At 54.9% G+C, this 27,059-nt stretch overlaps 2 protein-coding genes across 3 annotated transcripts in view; both read right to left on the bottom strand.

Annotated features, from left to right (window-relative positions):
- ABCA13 (ATP binding cassette subfamily A member 13) overlaps window positions 1–3,336 on the bottom strand; it is a 235,256-nt gene extending 231,920 nt beyond the window's left edge. The window contains exon 1 of the mRNA XM_019652970.1: window positions 3,285–3,336. Within this exon, the coding sequence (XP_019508515.1) occupies window positions 3,285–3,336 (52 nt within the window). The remainder of the gene's footprint in view (window positions 1–3,284) is intronic.
- A 7,349-nt stretch (window positions 3,337–10,685) lies between these two features.
- Window positions 10,686–26,886, bottom strand: UPP1 (uridine phosphorylase 1). 2 transcript variants are annotated; one of them, XM_019652965.1, is made up of 8 exons: window positions 26,536–26,886; window positions 20,071–20,134; window positions 16,645–16,771; window positions 15,080–15,238; window positions 13,984–14,098; window positions 11,622–11,831; window positions 11,399–11,545; window positions 10,686–10,877 (listed from the first exon to the last, which is right to left on the bottom strand). In XM_019652965.1, exons 2-8 carry the CDS (start codon window positions 20,112–20,114, stop codon window positions 10,738–10,740), a joined length of 942 nt encoding a protein of 313 aa, XP_019508510.1. In that variant the 5' UTR covers window positions 20,115–20,134; window positions 26,536–26,886; the 3' UTR covers window positions 10,686–10,737. The 2 variants fall into 2 exon arrangements, with proteins under 2 accessions (XP_019508510.1, XP_019508511.1); XM_019652966.1 differs by having other exon boundaries at window positions 16,645–16,762.
- Between the last annotated feature and the right edge of the window lie 173 nt (window positions 26,887–27,059).

Here is a 27,059-nt window from a genome sequence, read left to right as displayed (position 1 = left end):
GGGGGGACGGAGTGAGGGCGGGTCAATGGTTCAAGTTCCAGGCAAGCTGTGCTGTCACACCCTCCCCCCCAATACCCCTGCGGTACCCATTTCCCCCAAAGGGCTGGGGCCCGCGCCTCAGAGGCAGGAGGGGAGCCGCAGGCAGAGCAGGGAGTCTGAGCAAACCCTGCTGACCCCAGTGAGGCAGGACCGCTCAGCCCCTCTCCCATGCGACTCAGCTGCCGCCGGAGAGACAGGCCTTGGCAAAGCTCGTGAGCAGCCATGGGGGGCCCCTCCCGCGCCTTCCCGGAGGCTGGCAGGAATCAGCAAGGCTGGGGGGCGGGGGGCGGTTGCTCCACCGCCCGAGGCCGAGGCTCCTGGGTTCCTGTGGCCCCAGCTGTGGTAAGGGGAAGGGCAGAACCAGAGCCTGTGGTCTTCCGTTTCACAAAGCGATTTCCACAAGCGATGCACACTCCATGAGAGGCTTTTGCAACCGGAAACAGGCACAGGCTTCAGGGGAGGAATTGCCTCAATTATCCTGCAAACCTGTCTTTTAAAAGAACACCATTTTTACATTTTATTCTATTATGTGTTGTTTTGTAGCGTGAGCCTGAAGGCCTCTCCCTGGTGGGTGGGCCCAGCACACAGGAACACAAGCACGTGCACACACACAGACACACACACTCTCACACACATACACGTGCACACACACTCTCTCAAATATGCACACACATGCACGTGCACACACAGACACACACACATGCACATGCACACACAGACACACTCACACACATATGCATACACATGCATGTGCGCACACACTCTCACACCCATGCACACTCTCACATGTATGCACACACATGTATGTGCACACACACACATATGCATGCACATGCACACACTCACACATATGCACACACATGTATGTGCACACACAGACACACACTCTCTCACACACACACTCTCTCACACTCTCACACCAGCACCGGCTTGCCCGATGTCATGCCCATCTTCCCTGGCCTCAGCTCCTGGAAGCCCCACCTGTCTTCTAAGTGTTGCTACCTGGTTCCCTTTGCAGATAACACAACACTTCACATTACAGGAGACTGTCATTATTTTTAAGAACTCCAGAATTTAGAAAATGCCCCAATCATGGGGTTTCCCCATTTAATTTTCATAGCAGCCTGTTTTTTGCATACACATACATGATTTCACCCACCAAAACCAACTCTGTTGACCCCTTGACCTTGGACTGCCAGCCTCTAGAACTTGGGAAAATAAATGTGTGTTGAAAACCCCAGCCTGCATCAAGGCAGCACCTGAACTTGTGTTTGTACCTGCAGGCGAGGCTGCCGAGGCCACTGAAGGCTGGTGCCGGCACCTCACCCAGGTCAGGGGGTATCTTTGACACTGGAAGACGCTGAGGAAGCCATGGGTCTTGAGATTGGAACTGCTGGGAGTTCGCTCTGAAGCTGACACTGCCCCTGGGGACAGCTCGTCACTCTGTATTGATCACAGTCTAGGGGTGACCTGTGCAGGGCAGACTGTGTCCTGCGCATTTGTCGCAAATCAGAATTCCATGTCTCCTGGCCCTTTGTACTAAGACATCTCTTATCAGTTTATAAAAATAATACTTCGTAGCTGATCCCAGGACCTGCCCCCAGGGTCTGCTTTTTGCTAACTTCACCCCATCCTCCGTCTGTTCACCCCACTGCCACTCATCCTGATGCTCTGAATTAAGGCATGCCTCCTTAGAGACTAGGTGGCAGGGAGGCCGGCGGGGAAGGGGCCTCCGAGGGCGGAAACCAGCAACCCCTCCTTCCCGCCTCACCTCAGTCCAGCACTCTGTCTGAACCGATCGACTTTCACGCACAACGTGCCCGTCAGAGCTGACTAGTTCCAGCAGGTGAGCACGCTATGGACTTGAACGTAGGAGAGTGTCTCACGCACACTTGGCTGCCCCTCTGAAAGGTTCCGGTGATGCAGTTTGAAAGTTACAGTGTAAATTATTCAGAAATTCCAGGTAAAAATCCCCTCTTTGTTTAAAAGTTTTAGTAAAATCAGGGACAATAAGCAATTAGAAGCTTTACAGTTTAGAGAACCTTTATGACTGAAATGTTTCTTGTTTAATTGTAATTTATAAACCCTGAAAAAATTAATCTCGTGGGTAATTTAACACTTTCTCTGACATTGAAATTCTATTTTGCTAATCTCAATAATTTCCCATGAATCTGAATTGGTTCCTCTTCTCGTTCTAGTAGAAGACCATAATTCCAACTCATATCTAAAGGATATTTGTTCCAAAGACAACAAATGGATAGAAACACGTGGTTTCGTCTTCTAATGCTATGTGGTGCCCCCTTGGCTAAGAAAATTAAAAATAAACCCTCAAAAACCTACTAACATGTTGAGGGGAAAGTGTCCCGATCCCATGACTGGAGTTAAGGGCAGTGAGCAGGGTTCTCCTTTCAGCCCCTCTGGACAACCTGGTGCAGGTGGTGAGGCGCTGAGGAGTCGGAGCCCCTGAGGACCCCGGGGAGGACGCAGTCCCACCTGAGGAGGGGGGACACTGCCAGCGTCTGTAACAGCAGTCGGGTCCGTACAGGGTCTTGTGATTTTCTGCCTGCGTTTGGATGTCTCCCTGTCATCCTCACAAACAGTAAAGCAGACAGGAACTGTGCGTTTTGACAAGAGCAAAGCTCCGAGCCATCGGTCCCCAATTCAACCACAGCAACTGGGGCGGGGAAGGGAGAGCCAGACAGGACGGTCAGTCAGCAGCCGCGGCAGAGCCAACACCAACATAAGACGCTCACACCCTGAATGCGTGTTGAAACCGCATCGGCTCCCAGGTGCCATTTGCACGAATATCTAGGAATCAGTGGCCCTGACGCCACCGCGCCCGGCTGACGTGAGCTTTCAGGCTTCCGCCCACGACCCCCCCAAGCAGCAGACTTTTCCTCATGCAGGTCACCTGTCACACAACTTTCCGCTCCACCTGCTCCCGCCCCCTCACCCCATTACCTGGAGCCAAGGTGAATTCCTTCAAAACAACCTACACCTTCCCCCCAAACTGTCTCCATAGGAGAGCCCGTCAGTCCCAGGACGTGACACGTCTGTCTCTCCACCTGCCCGGCTGCTGGTCGTTCTGACTGGCGCCCGGGACCTGCCCCTTTCTGCTAAGATGCGGCCCATAAACCCTTTCTTTCGAGACAACGTGCCCTCTGGAAGGGTTTGTGTGACGGTTGCATGTTACAGACACGAACACACTGAAGGAGACAGAGGCAGTCGGAAGGAAGCCTTCTCACAGTCCCGGCCAATGGCCCGGCCTGTCCCTAACTCCACATCTGTCACCACCATGATGTGTGCACGCTGCCAGTGGGACAGGCGTCCTTACACAAGAGGTCTGGGAACGTAAGTGAAAACTGCATTTCTTTGAACTGTTTTTGCATTGCGCTAAAACAATTTTCCAGGTATTTTTTCACACAAATGATCTGATGACCTTCCTCCAAGTTCACGCGAAGCTTTTTGGATACAACTGTTCATTAAGTCGCCTGCAGTAGGTCCTGATTTCTTTTTTTTTTTTTTTAGCTGAGCCATCCTGCTACCTATTGGCAGCTTAGCGGCTGCTCAGCTCGGGCTGGCCTCGAACCGCTGTTGCTCATAGCTCAAACTCTTGAGCGAGCTCTTAACCAACTGAGCCACTCGGCCGGCCCTAGTAGGTCCTGATTTCAATTTCAATTTCACAGATGAGGAGTTCGGACGAGTTCTGGAGCGTAGGAACCTGTTTAAATTTGCAAGAGTTTCCTGACAGCACTGGTGTTGGGCGCTCGTTGGAACCAGTGACCAGCAGACTCCTGATGACAGCGGTCAGGAGACTCCTGTCCCCTTGCTGCCTTGGGGTCCACTTGAAGCGTGACCTATGACGATACCTGCTTAGGGGAGTGGGGGAGAGTCCAGAACAATAAATTCACGCAGGCGTTTTTGAAGGAACGGTGCTTCCAGCTGCCCACAGCAATCACTTAGACGGCAAGCTTTGTCGTGGGTTTCCATTCAGCGAAGGCCAGGGCTCAGCAGAGGCTCTACACTTGGATCACTGGGAAAGTCGACCCTGAGGGAGCTGTGCCTTCCCTCCATCTGCTTTGGAGCCGTTTCCTGCAGAGGGAGGCTGGGGGCCAGAGTGGAGGCCTCACCGATCAACCTTCAGCGCCCCCCACTCCCCAGGGGCTCCCACTGGTTGGTCTCTGGCAAGTCCCCTTGTGCCTCCTTGGAGGCTGTGTCCTCCTGTCCGAGCATTCAGCTGTGTCTGCACCCAGCTTCGTCCCATTCGGGGGTGCCTGCTTGCTTTATTGTGTAAAATGTTCCAGGTGGCAGTCAGGGGGCCCGCTGTGGGTCTCAGCCAGGTGGGACCCTGGAACTTCCAGAACAGTGTCAGGTCCCCAGTGCTGCCTGAGGGGCGGGTGGGTGAGGAGCTGGTGACTGAAGCCTGGAAGCTGGTGACCTGGGCAGGCAAATGCAAGGTCCCCTCCCGACCCCATTGCATCACCTTCCCCTCCCATGAGTCTGTCTTTCTCAGGGTAAGGGTCTTCCACTGTGGCCATTACAAAAGGTCAATAAACAGCCTGACATGACCTAGCAGCTCGTTAGTCAAGGAAGTTAACACCCAGCAGGTACACTTGTTGGAAAATGATGCCACCAACACTACAGCTGGTTACCACTGAGGAAGACTCTCCTTGACCAAACTCCAGACAGGCTCCTCTGAACCCATCAAACCCCACCCTTGGCATGTCCTCAGGAGCCCAGTTTTAGTTTAACCAGAACCTGCCCTCAATAGCTAATCAAATTCCTCACCCACGGACCCCACCATCCCCCAGGTGATATCCGGTCACCCTGGCCAGTTTATCGAGAACCACCCTACCTGCTGTGATGGTTCATGTGACATGTCCACTTGACAGGCTCAGGGAAGCCCAGATAGCTGGTGAAACACAACTTCTGGGTGTGTCTGTGAGCGTGTTTCTGGGAGAAGTTAGCGTTTGATTCAACAGACCGAGTAAAGATCCTCACTCACCAATGTGGGTGGCATCATCCAATCTTTTGGGGGCCTGAATGGAACGAAAGGAAGGGGAAGGGTGAATTCTCTCCATCTCCTTGAGCTGGGATGTCCATCTTCTCCCCCGCCCCCCGCAGACATCAGAGCTCCCGGTTCCTAGCCCTTCAGACACAGGCTGAACTACACCACTGGCTTTCCTGGTTCTCCAGCTTGAAGATGGCAGATGGGAGCTTCTTAGCCTCCATAATCACCTGAGCCAAGTCCTATTACATATGTGTGTGTGTGTGTATATGTGTGTGTGTGTGTATGGTGTGTGTGTGTGTGTGTGTGTGTGTGTGTGTGTGGTATTGGTCCTGTGTCTGTGGAGAACTCTAACACCCCTTCTTAGAGCCTTTCCGTCTCTCAGCCTCTCCACTGTTCCCCTCCCGTCTCCTTGGCTATAAATCCCCACCTTTCTTTGTTATATTCTGAGTTGAGCCCAATCTTTCTTCCACTTTGTGGGGGTCCTTACACCTATTACACTAGTCTTGAATAAACTCTGCCTTCCTGGTTTAACCAAGGTCATGAATAATTTTTTTCTTTTTCACTACTTACTCTGTATGTTTCTGTCAATATATGAAATATGCTTCCTAGAATGGTGTGGGGGTAACATATCCTTACAGGACAGGTTAAACTGCGGGGAGCCGTCTGCGCCTCAGTATCTCACATGGCCAAACACTGCAATTGTGACAAATTCTGAAGCTCTGACTGAGAAACAGATACTGCTTTATCTCTTAAAGAATTTAAATTCCCCTTTGGATGCCCCCCAGTGGGACGAAGATCTTACACCCCTTCTAACAGATATATCACAATAATTCTATTTTATACACTAAAGGCAATTTTAGTCACACTACTAGTATCTTAGTAAAGGTCAAAGTACACACCCTGTAAATCTTAAGATCCTGCTTAGACAGTAGGTTTTAGAATAATTGTTGGGTGGTCATGGTAACCATCCTTTAGGCGATTATGTAGAGGCTCAGGCCTTGGTCACAGTCATTGTAGGTGGAGGGATTTGGGCGTAGTTGGGATAAGCTAGTCTTTAGCATAGAAAAGGTCTAGCTGTACCCTGGAGCATAAGAATTATGAGGAAGTAAAACCCTGATACTAATGGAACAATGGTTAAACTGCCTGGTATAAAAAGAGGCATGCTGTAAAATAAAGTGAGACACTTCTTGAAAAAGCGCTCCTGTGTCTCCAAGGTTTTTTCCCTTTTCCTCGCCGACTCCGCCTCCACCTGAGGGAACCCCTGGACCTGCAGGAGCTGGTCTCCCACATTAAACTATGTGGCATTTGCCACAAAACTTTATTAATTTCTCTAGAAAACATTCCGAGCGTCACATGACCCTCACTGTTGCCAATTGACCGTCATGCCGGCTTTTTGCATCATGGGACCAACTGCCAGTTTCGGACAGTGCACTCGCCCAGCCATCTTGTCACATGCCCCCAGCTCACCAACACCAGATTTAATCTGAGCTCCCAGACGACTCTGAAATGTGGCTGTCGGTGACTGTGACAGTTGAGTAGACGGGAATCAAGCCTCCCACGAGCTTTGGCTTTCGACAGCCTGGGCGACCAGCAACTGGGAGGCTTCCAACTTCTCACGAGGTCCACGCTCACCTTGGACACAGTCGCTGCAATATTCTTTTGCCGAGGTGGGCTGTGACATCCAAGGTGAGAGCTTTCAAACGACCTTTATTAGGGGCTGCGTTAGGCTTTATTCATCTCAGTGGCCTCGTCCACCCGCGAAGGGGCAGGCGTGAGCAGATGTACACAGCAAACATTCTGCCTGGAGGGACAACCTCCGGGGATGGCCCCTTGCTTTTCAATGTGCTTTCCTGCCTAGAGAGAGAAATCAGGCCAGCGGTTCCTCAAAGTTCAGTCGCGCTCCCAGGAGGCCTGGCAATTCTGTTTCTCAGCATGCCCCAAAAGACTGGAAAGCGGGGGCCGGAATATGCACAGACACCTGCACACCCGTGTCCACAGAGGCCTCATTCCCATGAGGCAGCAGGTGCAGACAGCCCAAGTGTCCCCCAATGGATGACTGGGCAAGCAGCTGGCATAAACAGACAGTGGGGTATTCCTCAGCCTTAAACAGAAATGTGAGCTTGGTATGTGCTTTTGTATGAATGGGATGGACCCTAAAAACAATGTGAAGGCAAACAAAGGATAAATCCTGCATGAGTCCACTACCTGCGGTTCCTAAAATAAGCAAACTCATACAGACAGGCAGTGAGTTAGAGGTTACCAAGAGATGGGGAGGGGAATGGGGGTTGCTACTCAAAGGGTGTGGAGTTGATGTTGGGAATGATGAGAAAGCCGTGGGTGTACACAGTGGTGATGGTTACACAACATTGCAAAAGGCTTTTAGTGCCACTGCGTTGTACACCTATGAGTGACTGAAATGACAGATACTGTGTTATGTCTATTGTACCACAATAAAAAAAAGGTTAGCCCAGGATCCGGTTAATATCTGTTACTCAATAAACGTCTTAACATGCAGTGGAAAATAATTGACAAGCCAACACCAATTGGTCCTATTTACTGAGGGTCAGCTCTGTGCCACCTGCTGCTATGGGAACCCCACTTTCCACAGGAGGTTACTGGGGCTCAGAGAGAGGGATCCCCTGCCAAGGTCTCATCACCAGTAAGTGGCAAGAAGGGTTAAAAGTCAGAGCCGCTCAAGCAAACCCCCGGCCTGGCGTCACATCCTCGGCCACACTTCTCACCTGAGGAACGGTAAATCCGTTTTCTTCTGTAGAAAAGAAAAAAACCTCCGTGTTTCCATAAAAAACTATGCGTGTCTGCAGCGCACCCTTCCAGGTGATCTGCTCCAGGTAACGCGTGGACAGGTACAGCCCACCTGGTAGAGATTCTAAGTACCTTCTCCCCGCCCCCTCCCTTCCTAAAATTCATTTGCATCTTCACTTGCAATATATTTCAACATTCCTCAGTGGTTCAGATAAATGTGTGCTTTTTCCATTGTGTCCTGAGCCCATCAGAACAGCCTAGTTTCCTCACGTGAATAAAATAAAATATTTAACACGTTTACTCCCATGTCCGTGGGGAGCCCGATTTTCCTTTTTTTCTGAAAGTTCTCCTGAACACTCCCCCTTGCACAACAGGGAAAGGACAGCTGAGGAGCAGGGGACAGGTGGGGCCCGCTGGGCCGAAAGCAAAGCCAGCCTCCAATGACATCATGTGTCTCCCAGGAGAGAAGGGACCCCGCAGACACTCGGGGTGGAGCGCACAGTGGGACAAGCGTGGACTGTGTTGATTCACAGGTAACTCATCTTTCAGAACCGTAACTCTCCCATGTCTCCAGGGGTCCTGCCAGTGAGGCCAGATTAGACGTCCTGGGGCTCAAGCCCTCTACAGTCATTAAGCCTGTTCCCTTCCTCAGAAAGGACGGACGGCTAGGTGGAGCTGACATAAGCCAGCCTGGGCAGGAAGACAGTCGTCCCCTGAGCTCTCAGTCTGCAACCTGTCCGCGGGCAGCTGACCAGTTTTCCAAACAGAAAGACCCGGACCTAATCTGACAGTCACCTTGCAACCCTGGGCAAGTCCCAGTTCTGGACCCAGAACCTTCACCTGTGGAACGGGAAAGAGAAGACCTGCGTTGCAAGGTTCTGGGAAATCAGTGCAGCTGAGACCGTAGTGCTGTGTTAACAATAGTGCCTGATGCTCAATCGACTCAGATTAATAGAATAACTGTTTCCTCTCCCCCACCCCTCCCCTGCCCCAGGATCTCAGGCAACAGTCACCTGGCCTGCGGGAGTGCTGTCACGATTAAAGGTAAAGGTGTGAGACACACACTGAATCTTCTAAGCATTTCGTTATCCCTGTTGCCATTTACAAAAACAAGCCTTCACGCTCACTGCTTCTGGTCAGATGGCATCACAAGTCAGTGTGATAAGACTGGACTGGAGGGAGGGGCAGCGGCGAGTCCGTGTGCATGGGGGGGACATCACCTCAGGGACCCTGCCTCACAGCCCAGCTCTACATGAGACAGAGCCCGCCAGCTTCACCTGTAAGGGCCTGAGCACCTCGCTCACGGGGACATCCTTACCTCTAGTTACAAAGTGCTGCACCTTTATCAAAGTTTGGAGCCGTTCTGAGCGCTTACTTATGTCACCGCAGGACCACACCAGAAAAACGGTGCAGTGAGATAGGTGACACCGGCTTGTGAAATCCATGGTGGTTCGCTCCATCAGAACAAACCCAATTATGTCCCTAATTCTCTGACTTGCCGAAGCACCAAGAGTGGACTGTGTCAGTGTCATCTTATCCTGCTCAGAGGGGTCACTGTCACTCCTGGATTGGAGGCAGACACAGGGACCAGGTCAGGACACCGGGTGGGCTGTGTGCAGGTGGAGGGAGGGGCCATTTGAGAAATCCAGGTAACACTTGCTTGAGGACGTTTTCAAGGTCAGCTCCAGAGTCATCATGGCAACCAAACCAAACTAATCCTAAGCGTTCAGTTGTCACAGGAGTGGAATTGTTACTGTTAATCCATTGGAACAAGACACTTTGTTCAGCAGGCGCTCCCTGCGTGTGGGCGCCGTCCACCTCACATTCCAATTCAGGAAGGAGTCACCTGCTGACACAGAAGTGTCACCTGCAGGATAAGTGACATGCCCTCCCACTCATGGCCAGCAGAGGGCGGCGTGGGCCCAGCTGGGAGCCTCCGTGAGGCATCAGCATCTGAGGAAACAGTGTCCTCCATGGAAATCCGGTTCCCTCTGCCTGGCTCCAAGTGTGTGTGTGCAGGTTCTAGGACATACCTGAGGGGCCCAGCCCTTCCCTGGCTGGTAACGTCCTCTTCTGCTTAAATGCCACCAACTGCCCAGTGTCTGAGTCCTCTCTGCCTTGCGAGATGTCCTCCAGGGAAGCAGTAGGGACCTCAGTGGCCACACTTGCCTGGGAGGGGTGTGAGGGGGCCCCCAAAGGCTGGGGGGATGGGTCCCGTTTGCATCGTCAGCCCAGCTGGGGCACATCAGTGAGCCTCTGTCCACAGCACACTGGCTCCCAGGTCCACGTGGTGGCAGCCGGGCCAGTTCAGTGAGCTGGAGGCCACAAGAGACTGACCCACTCTGGGCCTCAGCTGAGGTGTGACAGGCAGACGAGCCCCTGGAGGAGCCGGGCTACATCCAGCTGAGATTTGAGGTACTCAGGAATTTGGGGACAGACGGGGGTCTAGGACAGTGGCCTGGGGACAGAGGGGACAGTCAGGGTCCTGCACCTCATGCTGGAGTTTAAGTGGACAGTCACTGCCAGCCTCCCTGGGGCTCTGGTCGGACACCCGCCCTCCAGGCCACTCCCTCTGGTCAGCCTCTGACACTGGGCCGATAAAATAGCCACTCGACAGAGAAACTCCAGGGGTTCACCCTGTACCCTAATGCTTCCAGCACGAGACGGGGTGGGGCTCCTGCTCTCCACATCCCTGGTGTAGGGCTCAGTGCCCCCTGAACACCTGATCACCGACCTTCGGCTGGGGGTTCCTCTCAGGATCGCGGGAGGGGCTTTTTGAAGGGTGTGTGGGGTGCAGGAGGCCCTGCCTGGGACATGCAGCCAGTCTCCCAATTCTTACATCAAGTGGGCACGAGTCACGGGAATTTTGACAACGATTTTATTTGTGGCGATGGCAACCGCTCGCCTTTGAGATGCAGGGGACTTCAGGCCCCCGCGAGGCACTTCCTGATGAAGTGGCCCACCAGCCGCTGCGGCCGCTGCTGGTACTCGGCCAGCACCTCGTGGGGGCTGCGGATCTGGTCCCCTTCCAGGCGGTCCAGGAGGGTGACACATACCACGGCCGCTGCAAAGAGCAAAGGCCGCATCAGTTCACGGAGCCGAGGTGTCACCTCCGAGCCCCCGCGGTGACCGATGGGCATGTTGGCAGCCGGAGAAGGCGCAGGCTCGGAAGGCTCCTCTCCCCCTGCCGCCCCCCTGCCCTGTTCTCCTCTTACTCTCCCCTGCCTCCGCCTCCACGAGGCCCGGGCAAACCTCAGGGCGCGCTCGGAGCCTGCCCTGAAAGGCACGTGGCCGTGGCGAGGAGGCAGGAACCCTGCGAGGCAAGCCGGACCTTGCCAGGCGGCTAGGAACTCGGGGTGATTAACCCCAATTCAGAATCCCAAACAGCTTTGAAAGCCAGAGTCACTGCAGGGCTGGCGGGCCTGAGGTCGTCTTGCTCAGCCTGTCTGGTGGCGCAGGAGGGGCTGCGGCGACACTGAGGTGCCTGCCTTTGGCCACATGACCGTCAGGAGGTCTGAGCTCAGGGAGGCCCGAGCCCCCCGGGCCTGCAGGGCGGAGGCGGGGGGCGGCCCGGCGCGCACCCACCTCTCAGGCCGCACGCGCTGCACATGGCGGCGAAGACGGAGGACTCCATCTCGATGTTGCGGACGCCGGCCGTGTGCGCCGCCTGCAGGTAGGCCTGCTTCTCCGCCTCCGTGTAGCAGCAGAGCGCGCCGTCCAGCCGGCCCTGCCCTGCAGACGCACAAGGTGAGCTCCCGCTGCACCCGCCGCCGCGCAGCGCCCCGGGCCGCGTGGACCCGCCCCTCACCTTCGTAGAAGTCCAGCGTGCACATGGTGTTGCCCACGACCGTGGTGAACTCGCGCAGGCCCTCGGCGCACTCGCTCAGCTCCCGCACCAGCTGCTCGTCCAGGTCCGTGCGGCGCACGACCCGCTTCCCCAGCACCACCTGCTCGAACTCGGGCTTGAAGCGGGCGTCCACCGACTGCCGGGTGATGACCACGGAGCCGGGCTCCAGACCTGCAGAGAGGAGCGCGGTCACGGCCGCTGGGCGGCGCAGGGCGCAGCCGGGCACGCGCAGGGACTCGACCCATCTGCGCCCCCAAAAAAACCGAAGCACCAGGAAGGTTCTGAAAAGGAATGGGTAAGGACCCGTGCTCGGCGTCCCATGGTTTTCCGATAATAAAATTAATGCACATGCACTGCGGAAATGTGGAATAGAACAGTGCAAAGAGGACAGCCTTGCACGCCGCTCCGGGCGCCATGCCTTCTGGGCATTGCTGCTTTTAACCGTGGGGCCCGCCCATGCCGTCACGTGTTTACTTGGTCTGTTTCTACCTTTTCATTGTTGAACGTTTCAAGCAAATACAAAAGGAGACAAGAAGAGGATAATGAACCCCAAGCCCAGCTCCAAGGACGACCAACTCCTGAGCACCCCACTCTCCTGGGGACGGAGGCAGCCTTCCTTCCAGCCCGCAGGCCTTCCGGGCACACCTCCCCCGCCTATGTTCATGTGTGTGGGATGTTCTTCTTCTCCTGTTCTTCGTTCTTATTATAATAACTTTGCGTGGGACTAGACCATGAGGCCCTCTGGTACTTATTTTAGTGTGAATAGTTATTTTACTGGTTTTCCTAAACATTTAGGAAGGAGGAATAGTCAGGTCTGTTCCAAGAGCCCCCACATCAGCTGTTGTCATGAGACATTAAAGAACGTGGCAAACCGCTGAGCTCTGCTGTCCTGCCCCCCCGAAAGTTTATCTGGGCTCCTCTCTCCTGCTTCGGTCCCTGGTCTGGTGGTCAGAGTCCTCTTGGAGGTTTCTCCCCAGACGCTGGACCTGGAAGTCAGCCCGGGCTGATGGCTTCCATGAATTCAGCCCCGAGAGATCTTAGCATCACCCCCAAATCAGGGTGCGAGAGCCTCTCACAGTTTCGCTGCTGCCCCCCAACACAGGCCCCACACGGTTCTGGGAGAACCTGTTGGGTCCTTCTGTTGTCACGTCCGTCAGAACCCCTATAACTGCCCTAGGTTTCCTCCAGAGCGGGTGCCCATGCCACCCTCCCACTGTCTCCATTTGGGGATTTGTGGGGACATCGTGTCATTCTTTGTCATCAATGTTGTTCAGGGGTCGGGGGTTTGACTCTCTAATTGACTCTCCATTTTTATGGGGCAATTTTGGGAAACTCCAAACTATACTACTCTGTCCAGAATTCTCTCTGGTCATCGATTCTAAAAATCCCTCCAAAGCCAGAACTCAGGATTGGACTGCTGGAGTTCTCGGCAGACACGAGCGTGACGTGCACAGCTGTGCGTGTCCATCTGGCCGGCCGATGGCATCACATGTGAAAGCCCAAACGCTCACGACCTGGGTATGTTTCACGAGAGCAACTTCTTTAAACACTGACCTATAATCTGCAAACAGATTTTTCGTACCAGTCTGTCTAATAATGAAAAGGAAAGATGAATAATGTGTCCAGAGGATGTGAGGACCGCAGCAACCCCCTCTCTAGATCAGAAAACCTGAATTCTAGAATTACCATCCAGGAGCCGTCAGAAACACGCTCACGGGCGGCCGAGAATGGCAAGGCTCTTCCCGGCAGCTCCTGGGCGGGACCCAGAATCGCCAGGGCCTGCTTCTCAGCCAAAAGGCTGAGGACATTAGAGGACAACTTATATAACGCAAATGTGCCTAACGGACTTGCTTAAAACTCAACACAATTTTTAGCACTTTGCTTTCTCATTGTATCCTATTCTTTCTTTGCTATCTCTGTGGCTTTCAAAAAACCACAGTGAGGACGGGAACTTTGTAGGCACCTTAAGGGCACTTATGTTAACGTTATATTCCATTTCTCTTCCCCGTGACTTTCCTGTGCGTTCTCTCCGGAGGGGCTTACGTCCCCCTGAAGGAATAGGGAAGAAGGCAGAGAGGGGGGGTCAGAAAGGCTAGAGAGAATCGGAGTGTGTGACCCCAAAAGGACGACTCCACAGCTGCGTGGCCAGGTGCCTTTCTGCTGCCTGTGTCTAGGGTGCGCTGCAAGATGGGCTAGACCAAAAAGTAACAAAGCAAGCTTCTTTTGACACCTCCTGTTAATGAGCTTCCTAGAACAAAGCCACCCACCGGGGGCTACAGGTCATCACCCTCAGTGTCACTGTCAGAGGCCCCCACACCCTCACCTATCCCGCCGGAGGTGCCGATGCGGATGACGGTGACGCCAGAGCACCGGGCGTGGTACAGCAGTTTGAAGAGCTCATGCAGCATGATGGCGATGGAAGGCACGCCCATCCCGTGCTGGAAGCAGGAAGAAACCAACGTCACCCCGGCTGCAGCCTGAGTGTCCCGCAGGCAGTCCCCAAGGATGAACTTCAAAGCATAAACTTAAAAACTGTCAACATCTGGCACAAAGCTGTGGCACAGACGGCCCTGTGTGACCCTCACACCCTGTGGAACCTCAGCTGAGGATGGGAGGTTGGCCAGGCAGCAGCGGCTGCTACAGCCGAGTGACAAACAGCCCCTGTGGCACCGGGAGGCCTGCCCGCACACCTGCTGGATTTCCTGTCCTTTCACTTTGCTCCCCACACTCTCTGCCTCAGCCCAACGAGCTGGCGGTCACTCAGCCAGATGGACACAGATGCCTCCTTGGTCCTGTGCCATGTCCTCCATCTTCCTGCCCTCCCTGACACCCATCCCAGTGCCACACCCTCCCTGACACCCCTGTGGTGTCCCCAGCATAACCAGGTGCGGCTCCTGAGGCATGGGCTCCCCTGTGAGAATGGATTTGTCACAGTGTCCTGCACGGAAGCACTTCCGGGGTTCCGTGGGACTAAGCTCGCCTCGGCTCGCTGGAGTGGTCTGGAGGTTGGTACTGCTACGCCTCTCAGCTGGCCGGACGGGTGCCCGTGCCAGCACAGGACCTCCTTAGCTACGGAGCATGTCATTCAAAGCTGCCTACAAAGGGAACCAAAACTTCAAAACGAGAAGGCTCCTCTGGTTGAATACCGGAGGTTGCTCTGTTCTCTCATTGCTAAACCAAATGTGAGGAACTCACTGCGGGGTGACAGAGGGCCGGAGGCTGGCAGCGGGCGTGGCTTTCCCACGGCCCGGTCCAGGCACCTCCTCCTGGTATCCAGCCTGGGAGCCTCACGTGTGGGCACAGCTGGCTGTGTCTGCATGTGTGTGGTCTCACTTGCCCCAGCCTGACTGCGCAAAAGGTGTTGAGGGGACCGGCTCTGTATGGGCAGGGGGGCTGGCTCACGAGTGTCAGGTACTCACGCTGACAGACAGCACCGGCCCCGCTTTGAACATGGCATAACGATCGGTCCCCGCACAGATGTTTGGATGGTCCTCGCCCGGACGGCCGAGGCCCAGCTCTGAAGACACGTATTTGATGAAGGCTTTCATCCGGGAAGGGCTGCCCCCAACGCACACAAACTGTGGACAGAGAACGGAGCCCAGGTCAGCGCAGGCAGCACATTATCTGCAGAGCCCCCACCAGCAACAGCAGCACCGCCTAGAACTTGCGAGAAATGCAAGTTCCTGAGCCCCACCCGGCCCTACTCTGTCTGGGGAGTCCTTCCGGTGATTCTGATGCTAATGAAGCTTGAGAGGCCCTGGCTCCAGGAATCAGGCTCAGCAGGGAATCTCACTGGGCGTGGAGGGCCAGCAGGGGCCATGCAGCGACAATGGGCTCAGCAAATGCAGCAGAAGCAGAGCCCTGCTCTGGGGGAAGCTCATCCCAGGTTCCATGCCAGCCCGCCTGTCTGTGGTGGACAGCAGCTCGCTGTCCCGAGGGAGCCTGGGCTTGGAATAAGATAGCCCGGACTCCCGGCTGCATGCCCAGAGCCCCACAGCCCACCTGTGAAATGGGCTTCCGTCCACCACCTCTCACCTGGCTGTCCCACAGCCAGGGGTCCAGTGTGTGGAAAGTGCCGGGGGGCCGGTGGGGGCCCAGGAAATGGTCGCCATGGGGGTGGGGGAGCTCTCAGAAAACTAAACTTTTCATCTGCAGAGCGCCATATAACAAAACTTTTCATTTTGTTTCACACAAGAAAAACACGTAAATAAGCCAGTTTAAAGGCATTTGATGATGATCAAAGAGTTATGAGTCTCTAAACATGAAAAAGAAAACTTAATGGAAGAATGGAAATTGAATAAATTAAGAACACGTGGAAAGTGTTGAAACCAACACCACAAAAAAAGGAAAGTGTTGAAACCAACACCACAACACCACAGGGTGCCGACAGGACAGAGCTGCTCTGTGATGAGCCCCTGTAAGCAGCAGTGGGTCCTCCAGTTGCTGGTTTGTTTCTGTTTTGAATTCCAACATCAGTCCATTTTGCCCACGGGGATTAGACGTTTTAAAAGTCCTGTGCTAAGATAAATCAGAACTGAGGAATTTAAGACTTTGTAGGGAAAATGGACTGGAAGCAGCATTCCGCTAAAAAAGCCATTAAGGGCAAGGAACTCATTAGTATCATCAATATGCATCTTAAATCGCAAACAACACACACAGTGTAATTGCTCCTATGACGTTTGCTCCCCTATAAAATGTTTAGTATCTTCTGTTTTCCATGCTCTCAGTGAAGCATTAGGAAATTTATACTGTTTCCATTACATACTACATTGGTAAGAAATTAATTAGGGGCCAACATGGCAGTCCTCAATAGTTTTCTTTCACTACTTCATATGCTTCAAAAGTAACCATTCGCAAAACTCTGTCAAACACATCCCTGCATGAACTTGTCCGTCACCTCAGCTGCTGTGAGGAAGTCTGCTCGTGCCACCTGTGAGGAGGTCGACCTGAGGACAAGCTCGGAATGCAAAGCCCTGTCCCCTACCTTCACGTCCCCAAACATGGCGGGGAGATCGTGCGTGCTGGTGCTGAGGCCGAAATGGTACAGAACATCTTCCTTCAGCGTGGCTATGTTTGGATTGCAAAGCTGTACGAAGCTGGCCCTGTTCAAACCGGGAAAGAAAGTGGAAGGTTAACAGGGCACCAGCGTCCCGTGGCTGACACAATGACACAGGTCCCTGTGTCAACGGGATGCATACGGCACCTAGTGAGAAGGCTGGGCACCCCACACTGCCCAGGCTGGACGCACGCCCCGCACTTTCCAGGCTGGACGCCCGCACTTTCAGGCTGGATGCCCCGCACTTTCAGGCTAGACGCCCCACACTTTCAGGCTGGACGCCCCACACTTTCCAGGCTGGATGGACGCCCTGCACTTTCCAGGCTGGATGGACGCCCCCGCCCCCCCGCACTTTCAGGCTGGACGCCCCACACTGCCCAGGCTCCCACTCCCCCGTCTGCCTTCTTCCCCTCACCCCTCTCCACACCCAGGGACTGTTTGGAGGATGGATGGGAACTCAGGGAGCACACAAAAGGTCAAGGTCCAAGGGCCCCCTCTCCCCAGATAAAGAGCGTAGTCAGCTGCTACCCAGCTCAACTTCATTCAGCACATACTTTATTTTTAAAATAATAGATTCACCATAGGAAATATGGACAAACTAGAAGAAAAATGGCCTTTAATTCTCCCACCCAGCACTAACCTCTCCAATCTGTACACCTTGTCTTGTTGCACAAGCCAGCACTCGCCCCTACAATGTCCAGTAGGGGTGATGAGAACACACCTTTTCATTTCATTTTTTTCCAATGGGGCTACTAGAAAGTGTGTGCAGCTCCCGTGATATTTCCACTGGACAGCACGCGGCTGGGCTCGAATAGCCGCCAGCAAACTTTCCTTCATAAAGGGCCAGACAGGAGGTAGTTTTGGTTTTGCAGACCATATGGGTTCTGTCACAACGACTCAACTCTGCCACTGTCACGTGGAAGGGACCACAGACAACACGCAAGTGGGTGCGGTTGTTCCCGTAAAAGTTTATTTACAGTAACAGGTGCCCAGTAACAAAAAGTCCCGTAGGCCGTGACCATGCGCTGTTCTGAGTCCCTGCAGACCACACACGCAGCACAGGTGAGCCCCGTCACCCACCTTACCCTCTTCTCTGTCTTCCCATCACTGTCTCTAGCCTCCCTGCTGTCCGGCTTGGACATCGCCAGCAGGTGCCCCGCTCCCCACTTCTCTCTCCCCCACACCCCACTCCTCCTCCTTTCTCCGATTTCCCCTCCGGTTTACCTACAAATAGGTGGCATCCAGTTCACTCACATTTTCCAAACGTTTACAGAGAAAAGATAAGCGCACAATATTAGAGAGACGCAGAAAGATCTTTTTATAAAGGGGAGGGTGCTGGCTGAGTGCCACACACAGTGTTAGACTTCAGACACCTCTGAGCCACACCTGACTGTCCCAACCCCCTGACCAGCGCTGCCCCGGCTACCTGCCTCTCCAGACTCAGGGTGTTTCCGAGTCTTGGGGCAGGGAGGCCACTTCCAAGGACCCAAATCCAGACATATGTGTAGGGAGGGCAGTCCCTTTTCAGTCTCTAGGCCCAGCAGGAATTCTGATGTCACAACACAGCCACAGCATCTTAACTAAGCTCCTTTCATGACACATATTGGTGACGAGTTCTGGTTCCTGCTGCTCCTCAGGATGCTGTGGACACACAGGTCCAAACAGAAGGGCTACCGGCAGCATCGGAGCCGACACAACAGGATGTGATTCAGACTCGGTGACACATTTCCAAACCGAAAGCCCTTCTTTTCTCTTCGGTTCCAGGAAGAGGGGAAGTAACCGGCAATGCCCTTCCAGTGTGTGAAGTGGGCACGAACCACGATGGCCAGGATGTGCTCAGACTTGTTTTTCAAAGGAGTTTAAAATAACAGGTCAGAGACACATTCCTTGGGAATCGGTTTCTCCAGTCGACACACAGTCTCAAGGGGTCCTATTTTCCTCTGTCCCGTCACTTTATTCATTTAACAACCAGGCACTGAGCAACTACTTTGTGAAAGAAACACATGAGATGCAAAACGAATGAAAAGCGGTGTCTGATTCCAGCTCAGCAGCCAGGAAGACGAAGCACGGCCGGCCCTCATCACTGGCCCAGGTGTCTCAGGCCAGGTGGGGAGCAGGGATGGGGGGCGGCTGGGGGAGCCGGGGCTGAGCTAACACCACAGCCCCCTCGGGCCACGCGCTGGCGTAAGGAGCACAGAGATGAATAAGACAGGAGCCTGTGCGGCAGGTGATACTAGCAGCTGCTGCACAACTCACCTGATGCTCTCAACCACTGCAGAAGCTGGGTTCTACCCAAACCCCCTCTTAAAGGTCCACGGTCACGGCTTTAATAAGAGGCCCCAACTCCACCCCCAGGCCTCTGGGCAGGTAGATGGTGACAAGTCAGGTGTGACAATAAGACTCTCGAGGGACGGTACATTATGAGGCGGAGGGAAGGGTGCGCTCTCGGGTGGAGTCACACACGTGGCACTTGGTGCCCACCCTCCTTCTCCAGCTTCATTTCAGCCCCTCCACCTTGATGGAGGGGGACTCAGAAATTAGTGGCAGGACATGCTTGGTTGCTGATGACTAAAAGCACCAGGGCCACTATTAGGTCCATAAAAAAGTCACCACTGCAGGTAACGTCCACAGGCGGCCTGACACGTGAAAACGGCCCTCAGAACCTATGCGGAAGGGACAGAGGTGGCACAAGAGTCGGTGTGGAACTACGACCTGGACATGTGACCCCACATGAGGGCCTCCAGACAGGCCTCAGATTCACAGAGAAGTTCCTGAGAAACCTCCCAAGCCGGGGCTCCCAGGGGGTCAGGCACAGCCCTGGGCGTTGCCAAGGCCAAGGTCACCGGACCCCGGAGGCCACTGCAGCAGGATGGGATCTCCAGGTAACCCTGGCAAAGGCGTGGGGACAAGTGGATGTCGAGGAAATCAGAAAACAGTGCATTTAAAGTCCACGTAGCCATCAGGATTAAGACAAGAAATTCATGCTTTTCCAGCAATGTGCCAATAAACACAAAAGAGGCGCCGTGAGAATCATAAACTAGAATTATGAAAAACTGCGAAGAAATCAGGAAAGTATTTAAGATTCAGGACCAGGAAGGAGCGGGAGAGAAGTAGGAAATGCGGTGCAGGAGTGGCCGGGGCCGGGACAGCCCCATCAGACACGGACCTGAGCGCTGCCCACCGGGTCTGAGGGCCAGCCCGGGCCCGGACCAGACGCCAGGTCTGTACCTGCTCAAGTCTGAGCCCACCCCGTCTGCATTCCCCCCAGGCCTCCACCTCTGTCATGAGGTCACATGTGTTAACCTGTCAGGTCTCACATGTCACAATGAACCCAAAACGCTGCAGGAGCCTTACTTGTCCTTTTCGAGTTCCTTTGTTTGGTTCCCTGCGGAGGCCATTCTCTCAGCTGCGGCAGGACCTGCGAGAAGACAGCAGAGAACAGTGTTAAACGGTACACGGAGGCGGGTTCAATACAGAAGAGTTCATCTGAGCACAGATGGACTGAATGGGGCGGCACCGAGCCGGACGTGGTCAGGGGCCGGGAGAGGCGGAGAAGGCAGGGAAGCTGAGTACGGGGGTTCCTGACCAGCTGGCGCTGTGGCCTGGTCGCTGCTGAGACTGGTTGTCCGGGGTTTTCATTGCGGGACCGTGAGGCACTTACAGGTTCGGTTTGCTGAGGGCGTCAGAGCCCCCTGTCCGGCGGCCTCCTTGTTGGATTAATTTAACAGCAGTGAATCCCACCAGGAACCCAGGTCACTGGGACAGTCAGCGAGGCCCAGCTAAGCTGAGCTAGCCTGTGGGAGACTCGGTGACCCAACAGACCACACCCAGCTGCCCCACCCTTCAGGAATCTCACCTGTCCTTCAGGTCTCAAGGACAGCACAGGGAAGAGGGTGGGACGGTCAGGACCTGAGGCTGGCGCCTCCACCCAAAGCCAGAAGGAAGAACAACCCCACTGACACAAGTGCAGCTGTGTCACTGGGCTCAGTAACCAAACACCTAGGGCCAGTCTCCCCATGGAGAAGGGAGAGCTGAGCTGGAATACGCGCAGGGTTGCTGAGACCTCGGTTAAAAAGCCCCGGGCCCCCCAGCCTGGCAGGAAGGACACCGACCTTAGGGACAGGGTCACCCAAGGTCCAGGTAGAAAACCACGAGTGGGTCAGTGACGTGCTGCCAGCCCATCATTTCCAGGGCAGGTTGTCAACCTGCCACCTCACTGCCACCCAGCAAGCACTGGGGCCCGCCACGCCCAAACCCCAAGAGCCCTTGTGGAGAAAGGGGTTGGTATCACAATTAAATACGGAACATTTTTAGCAAATTCTGAAAACCAGAGAAAGTTATAATAGTTGGGTCTGGAGCAAATGCTTGCCTGAGTTGCTACCTATCTCTCCCCGGGCTTGGTCCCCCTCAGCGTTTATAAAACACTGCTTTGGAAACGGCAGCCTCTCAGTCCGGCCCAGGGGAGCTGAGGAAGCGAATGCGCTGTAAGAGGCGCCAGCCTCCCCCAGTACCGAGGCGGAGCGGGGCCAGAGCTGGTGGGCAATAGCAGGGCTCCCTCCAGGACTGTGGGAGGAGATACGAACACATTTGGTCTTCCTCCATTTCCCGCAGAGCTCCTAAAACCCTTGGATTTCCTGCATGGGAATGATAAAGGTGTCTTTTGTCATGTCAATGAGTGACTTTAGGACCCCCACCTGATGGGAGCTGGTTGCCAGAACCAACCAAGTGATGAGAGCTGCAACAGACAGCCCCACCCCGGACCTTGACTAAAGGTTGAATCAGTCACCAGGGGCTAATGCTTTAATCAAGCATGCCCGTGTCACGAAGTCTCCATAAAACCCAGAAGGGCTGGAGTTGGAGAGCGTCCGGGTTGGTGAACAGGTGGCGGTGGGGGGGAGGGCGGCCACCTTGTCCTGTGCGTCTCTTGCGTCCGGCTGTTCCTTAGTTACATCTTTTTACACTAAATCAGTGATCTAGTGAATAAAATGTCTCCCTGAGTTCTGTGAGCCACTCTAGCAAGTTAATCAAACCCAAGGAGTGAAACCCAGCGGGTGTGCGAGGGCTGGTGATGGAAAACCCACACACATCGCCCCGTAACCAGCGAACAGAGGCCTGGGTCCTAATTCCAGGTCACACGCGGACAGCCCAGCTAAGCACACATCCGGCTCCCAGGAAGCGCACCAGCCGTCGGTGGTGGGGAGGGGCGCTCCCTCTGGGTCCCGCCAGCCACGGGAGGGGGCTGTCTAGTCCGCCTGCACACAGCCCCCCTTGCTGGCCTCTCACTTCCTCACCCAGAGAAGCAGCAGGACTTGGGGTCACACAGTCACGGTCCCCAGGGCCCGGGTCTGCAGGGCAGGCATGTTCTCTGCAGGAGCAGTGACCCCCCAGGCAGCCTGGCCCCTCCAGGCTCTTCACTCCTTTGGGGCTGGAAAAGGGGAGGGGTTGTGGGGCCTTCGGGTCAGCTGCTGGATCAGCGAAGACACCCGATGACACCCTGCTCCCCAGAAGGCTCCAAACCCCACCTCCCAGGAAGGAACCGGCCACGGAGAAGGCGCCTGCCCAGCCTGCAGACAGCCTGTCACTCTCAGTCCGGTTGCTTTTTATGACTCTGAACCAGATACACCCTTCTCCTGCCCAGTCCTTGCCCTCTGCCCCTTGAAACTGACAGCAAATCCTAACAGGCCAGGGTTATTAGAATGTAGCCTTCAGTTAAAATGATAAAATTAGTTCCTCTTCTTCGGGTCAGAGCTCAGTCAAGAAGCCCCTCCCCCTGGGAGCAACTCTAATCTCTGAAAAAAACCAGACACTGTCTCCATCAAACCTCTCTTCCCTAGAGGGACCACGTATCTTTCCAAGGTCTTTATCTCGTTTTGTCTTTTCTCTTGCGAATCTTTTGTCACTTTATTTGCGGTCCCTGACACATTGAACCTTAGAAGACAGAAGTGTTTCCTCCCCAGCACAGGTGGATTTGAGGGGCGCTAAGAACAAGAAGGCGGACACAGTCTGGATCCGGGAGATGACGTCCTCAGGCTGGCTGACGGTGACATTAGCCTGAGGCTGTCAGGGACACCGGTGTCTCACTGGGAGAGGGAAAGTCACTGTCACTTGCTAGGCCAGGGGCCGAGGTGGCCATTTCATCTGAGGCACCAGGGTTCCTGCACAAGGTGCCTGAGGGCATCACCCGGGGGCACTGAGGCCTGAGTCAGGGCACAAAGCACATTTGAAATGTAAGATGACAGCAGGTGGGGAAACGGCGGGTGGGAGTTAGAGGCCAGCAAACCGGGGACCAACCACGGGGAGAGCCCAGGGCTGAAACCACAGAGGGGCATCAGGGAGGAGGAGGCTGGCCAGGCGGTCACTGTGGGAGCACTGATTTAAATCTCTGTCATTCAGAAGTGTAACCCGCAAGCATGGGCACGGGATGCCAGCTGTGACACTGTGTGCCCTTTGTCCTAAGCGATAGAGCTTCCGGGAGAACCCACAGCTGTTCCAAAGCCCAGCCCACACCTCAGCAGGTGACGCTGGACCCTGACACCTGAGCAGGATGTCAGCGGGAGCCTGTTTTAGGAAACGTTTCTTCTAATGCAGTTCCATAATACGCAAACGTCACACCATCACACCGAGGGGGTGGGGTGGGGAGGGCAGGTCCCCGTGATATGGGCCGAGCGAGTAGCCCCCCAACTGAAGAACTAAGTTTCCTTTCCTAGAGAGATTTTAAGTCTCCTTTTCCTTCAAGTTTCCTTTTTCCTGGTTTTTTAGCTCCTACCTCCTGCTTTAGATAATTATCCTGAAATTTGTGATTCATACTTGTTGAGTGTCATCATTGAAGCCCAATGTTCTTTCCAAACCCATTCAGGGCCCAACCCCTGGACAATTAACGTCACCTGAATAACTGGTTAAGTGGCCACAGGCTCCATGGAGCGGACGGATTTCCCATAGCCACCTCGCATCAATAGCTTTAAGCTCTGCTCTGTAAGCCAACACTTAAATTTATTAATTAGAATCTACTTTTCCTCATTCAGGGGCCTTGGGGATACAGAGGATACCCCAGCAATATGACCAGTCTCGGCCAAGGAAGCCAACGCGGTCTTCCAGGCGGGGCTCGAGACCCCTTCCTCTCATCTGAGATCAGCTGGGGTGAGCGTTCTGTGAACCCCCAATAGGCAGGGACAGCTCTACGCCCCTGCCCAGCAGGAAGCAGGTACAGAAGAAGAGACTTCGTGTCCCTCAGTTTCCCATAGAGATTTTATGGGGATCACGTCTCTCAAGGGGAAGACAAGGCAGTTAGAGGCAGGCATTGGGTCTCTGCATTCCTGCAAGTGCCACAGAGTGTGACTTCCTGGTGACCTCCCCTCTCCGCCCCAAACTTCCCCTTTACACTGTAATGATCTACGCCTATGAGGAAACAAATGGGTACAAACTACCCAACTAGATTAAACCAGTCACTCACACCTGCGCCGTCAAGGCCACAACGACCTTCATTTCACCTGGGCCTCATTATACCATGATTATCATCTCATACATATGCCGGAAGTTCATTAATATCATTAGAACAGACTGAACTCTGGGAAGGAACACGTGCAGCCTAAAGAGATGAGGTAATAGCCTCTTGTCAATCACAGGTGTCAATCAAGTGGCCCCAAGCCCAGAGAGGAACAGCCCATTCTAGAGAATAAAAAAGAATAAAAACGTGAAGTCCTGGCCAGTGAAGGCCTTCGGAGCTTCTTCTTTTGCTCAGCCCGCTCCAAACTCTTCAGAGTGCATTTTCTCTTCCAATAATGGCCCTTGAGCCATTCTCTACAGCTCGGGCCCACTTCTATTTCTTTGAAGGGTACTTTTTCTTCTAATAAACTGCTCTTTCACCACTTTACTTCTGTGTCTCATTCAATTCTTTGCTCGAGACGCCAAGAACCTGGACCCTGCGCTGAGAAGGGCCTGCTTCCTGGTCACACCCGTGTCCTGAAGCTAAGCCTCCCCTTCCTCTCCAGGGCCCATTCTCTCCGACAACAGGGGGTTTCCTTGCCCGGGGTTCCCGCCCAGGGAGGAAGCTTTGCTGTAAGCACCTAGTCCCAGATCCAACTCATTAAAACAAGAGAGAAAGCCTGAGTTGTCGTGTTTTTTGGGGGAGGGGGGCTGTTTTGTTTTTAGTTTTAATTGACAAGAAAAAAAAGTCTGAGCTGTTCTAAATTAAAATTACAGCAGCAGGAAAGCGACAAAAAGAGGCCAAACAGTTAGCCTAAGAGCTGTGGGCCAGCTCTGAGGACAGACTGCCTGATTCTCATGTATCTGTTGGAATTCAGGATTAATTCCCGGGAACTCTTTCTTAGGTTGTCCAAGAGAGAATCGCCGCCAGGCCCGGTTGACCCCAGGGGCGTCTGCTTTTTGTTTCCACAAGAGCTTCTGGACGCCACCGGCGGAACCCCAGGAGGAGCCCTGCCTTCCTGGCCCTTGGTCACTGCTCTTGCAAGTCCCTTCAGGTCGGCTGACATCCCCCGGCTGGCACCCCCCACCCCCACCCCCCAGCTTGATGCATAGAAGGCTCCTCGGCTGTTTGTTTTTAAGCAATGGCCTGATAAACCTTTTCTTTTAGAAAGACTTTCAGCATTTTTAAAGTTAAATTTGTTTTGTTTAATATAACCCATTCAAGTAAAAATCAGGTAGGCAGATTACTTTGTGTAAACAACTTAGTATGTAAACATTTGTAATATTTTGAATGAACGTGTTTCAAAGGTGAATGTGTGCGTATAGGAAAGAGTGCGAGGGGTAAATGTTGAGTGTTCACCTTTAGGAAGCACCAGAAGTTACAAGTTTCACTCATTTTCTGTTACATGTTTGGCTGTGTTTTTGTTTGTTTGTTTTTACAATGAGCTTGTATTCACTTTATGATCAGTAAAGACAACAAAAAAGTCCACTTGGACAAAAGCCAATGTAAAGAAAAACTCATTTATCCTTTTCAACTAGTGTCACTTCCGTGGCCACCAGGGCTGAAGGTACTGGACACAAGGGTGTCACCTGCGCCCGACAAGCCTGCGCTGAATGAGAGCAGCCGGTCCGGGCTTATGCAGAGACCGGTCCTTTCCGCCTCAGCCGCGGAAAAGTGACCACAGAGGCGCTGCCGCTGCAGAGCGACGGGGGGGGGGGGGGGGGGGGGGGGCGCAACCCGGGTTCAGACGCTTTCTACGCACGGAAATCACGAATCCTGCAAACGCCGAGCTCACGGCCAATGAATGGAACCAAAGGTCTCCCAACCCAGGAGAAACCAGGAAGGGGTGCCAATGGGCCGGAGCGCCGGGCGGGCAGGAAGAAAGGCGGAAACACGGCGGGGGCGCGGGGGGAAGGGCGCCCGGAGCCCCCCAGCCGCCCGCCCGGGGGGTGGGGGTGGGGGACCCCCCCGGCAGGCCGGCTGCGGCGGACCGAGTCACCGCCCCCCCCACGGGCTCGCCCAGGGCCGAGGGCAGCGCCGCGCACGAGACTGTGGAGGACCCTCCCCGGACACGCCACACTCGTGTCGCGTAGTGCGTGGCCGCGGGGCCTCCCGTCCGGGCCGCCCGCGCTCTGTGCCGGACGCCGGTCAGCGCGGGCTCAGCGCCCACCGGGGCGCGTTGGAACTTGGAAGGTTCGCGCAGCAGCCCTTCTCCAAAGCGCCGTTCACGCCCGCGCGGGAGGGGGGCCCCGTTCGAGGCGCTCCCGCGCCCCCTCCCCGCCCGAGCTGGGGCGGCGACCGAACCCGCGGGCCCCGCCTGCACCGGGGCGCCTCCTCCCCGCGCCCCGCGCCCCCCGCGCATCCCTGCAGCCCGTGGCCGAGCCCGAGTCACTCACCTGCCGCCCGGCGACAAACACCTCGCAGCTCCCGGGAGGCGGCCACGAGCGACGTGAATCTCGGGCCCGAGCCCGCGCCCCGCCCGCCGTCTGTTTCCTCCTGGGGGCGCGGTCGCCGGCACCTCTCGGCCGCGGCCCCGCCCCACGCGCAGCACCGACCCTGCGGGGCCGGCCGCGCGCCCACGGTGGCCGCTCGTGCGGGGCTGCGCGGGGCTGGGGCCGCCCCCCCGGGCGCAAGTGCCCGAGAGGGAGCGCGGAGCCGGCAGGGACGGGGCAGGGGCGCGTCGCCTCCCCAGCCTCAGGCGCCCCGCGGGGGCGCGTTTCTGGGACCGTCCTGGCCCCGCGGGGAAGCCGAGCCGCTGGTGTGGGGAGGAAGTGACTCATCCGCTCAGCCACCGGCTGTGACCTCAGAGCCGCCCAGGCTGCTGGCTCACACCGGCTCGCGGCGCTGCCCCCAGGGGACCCCTGCCCGGGGGAGGGGCCAGCAAGGCCTCCGGGGCGTTAGGGGCTCTTTTGCTTTTACC

Source organism: Hipposideros armiger, unplaced genomic scaffold, assembly GCF_001890085.2.
Source record: "Hipposideros armiger isolate ML-2016 unplaced genomic scaffold, ASM189008v1 scaffold_191, whole genome shotgun sequence".
Taxonomy (NCBI): domain Eukaryota; kingdom Metazoa; phylum Chordata; class Mammalia; order Chiroptera; family Hipposideridae; genus Hipposideros; species Hipposideros armiger.
This window is presented reverse-complemented; position numbering and strand designations above follow the sequence as displayed.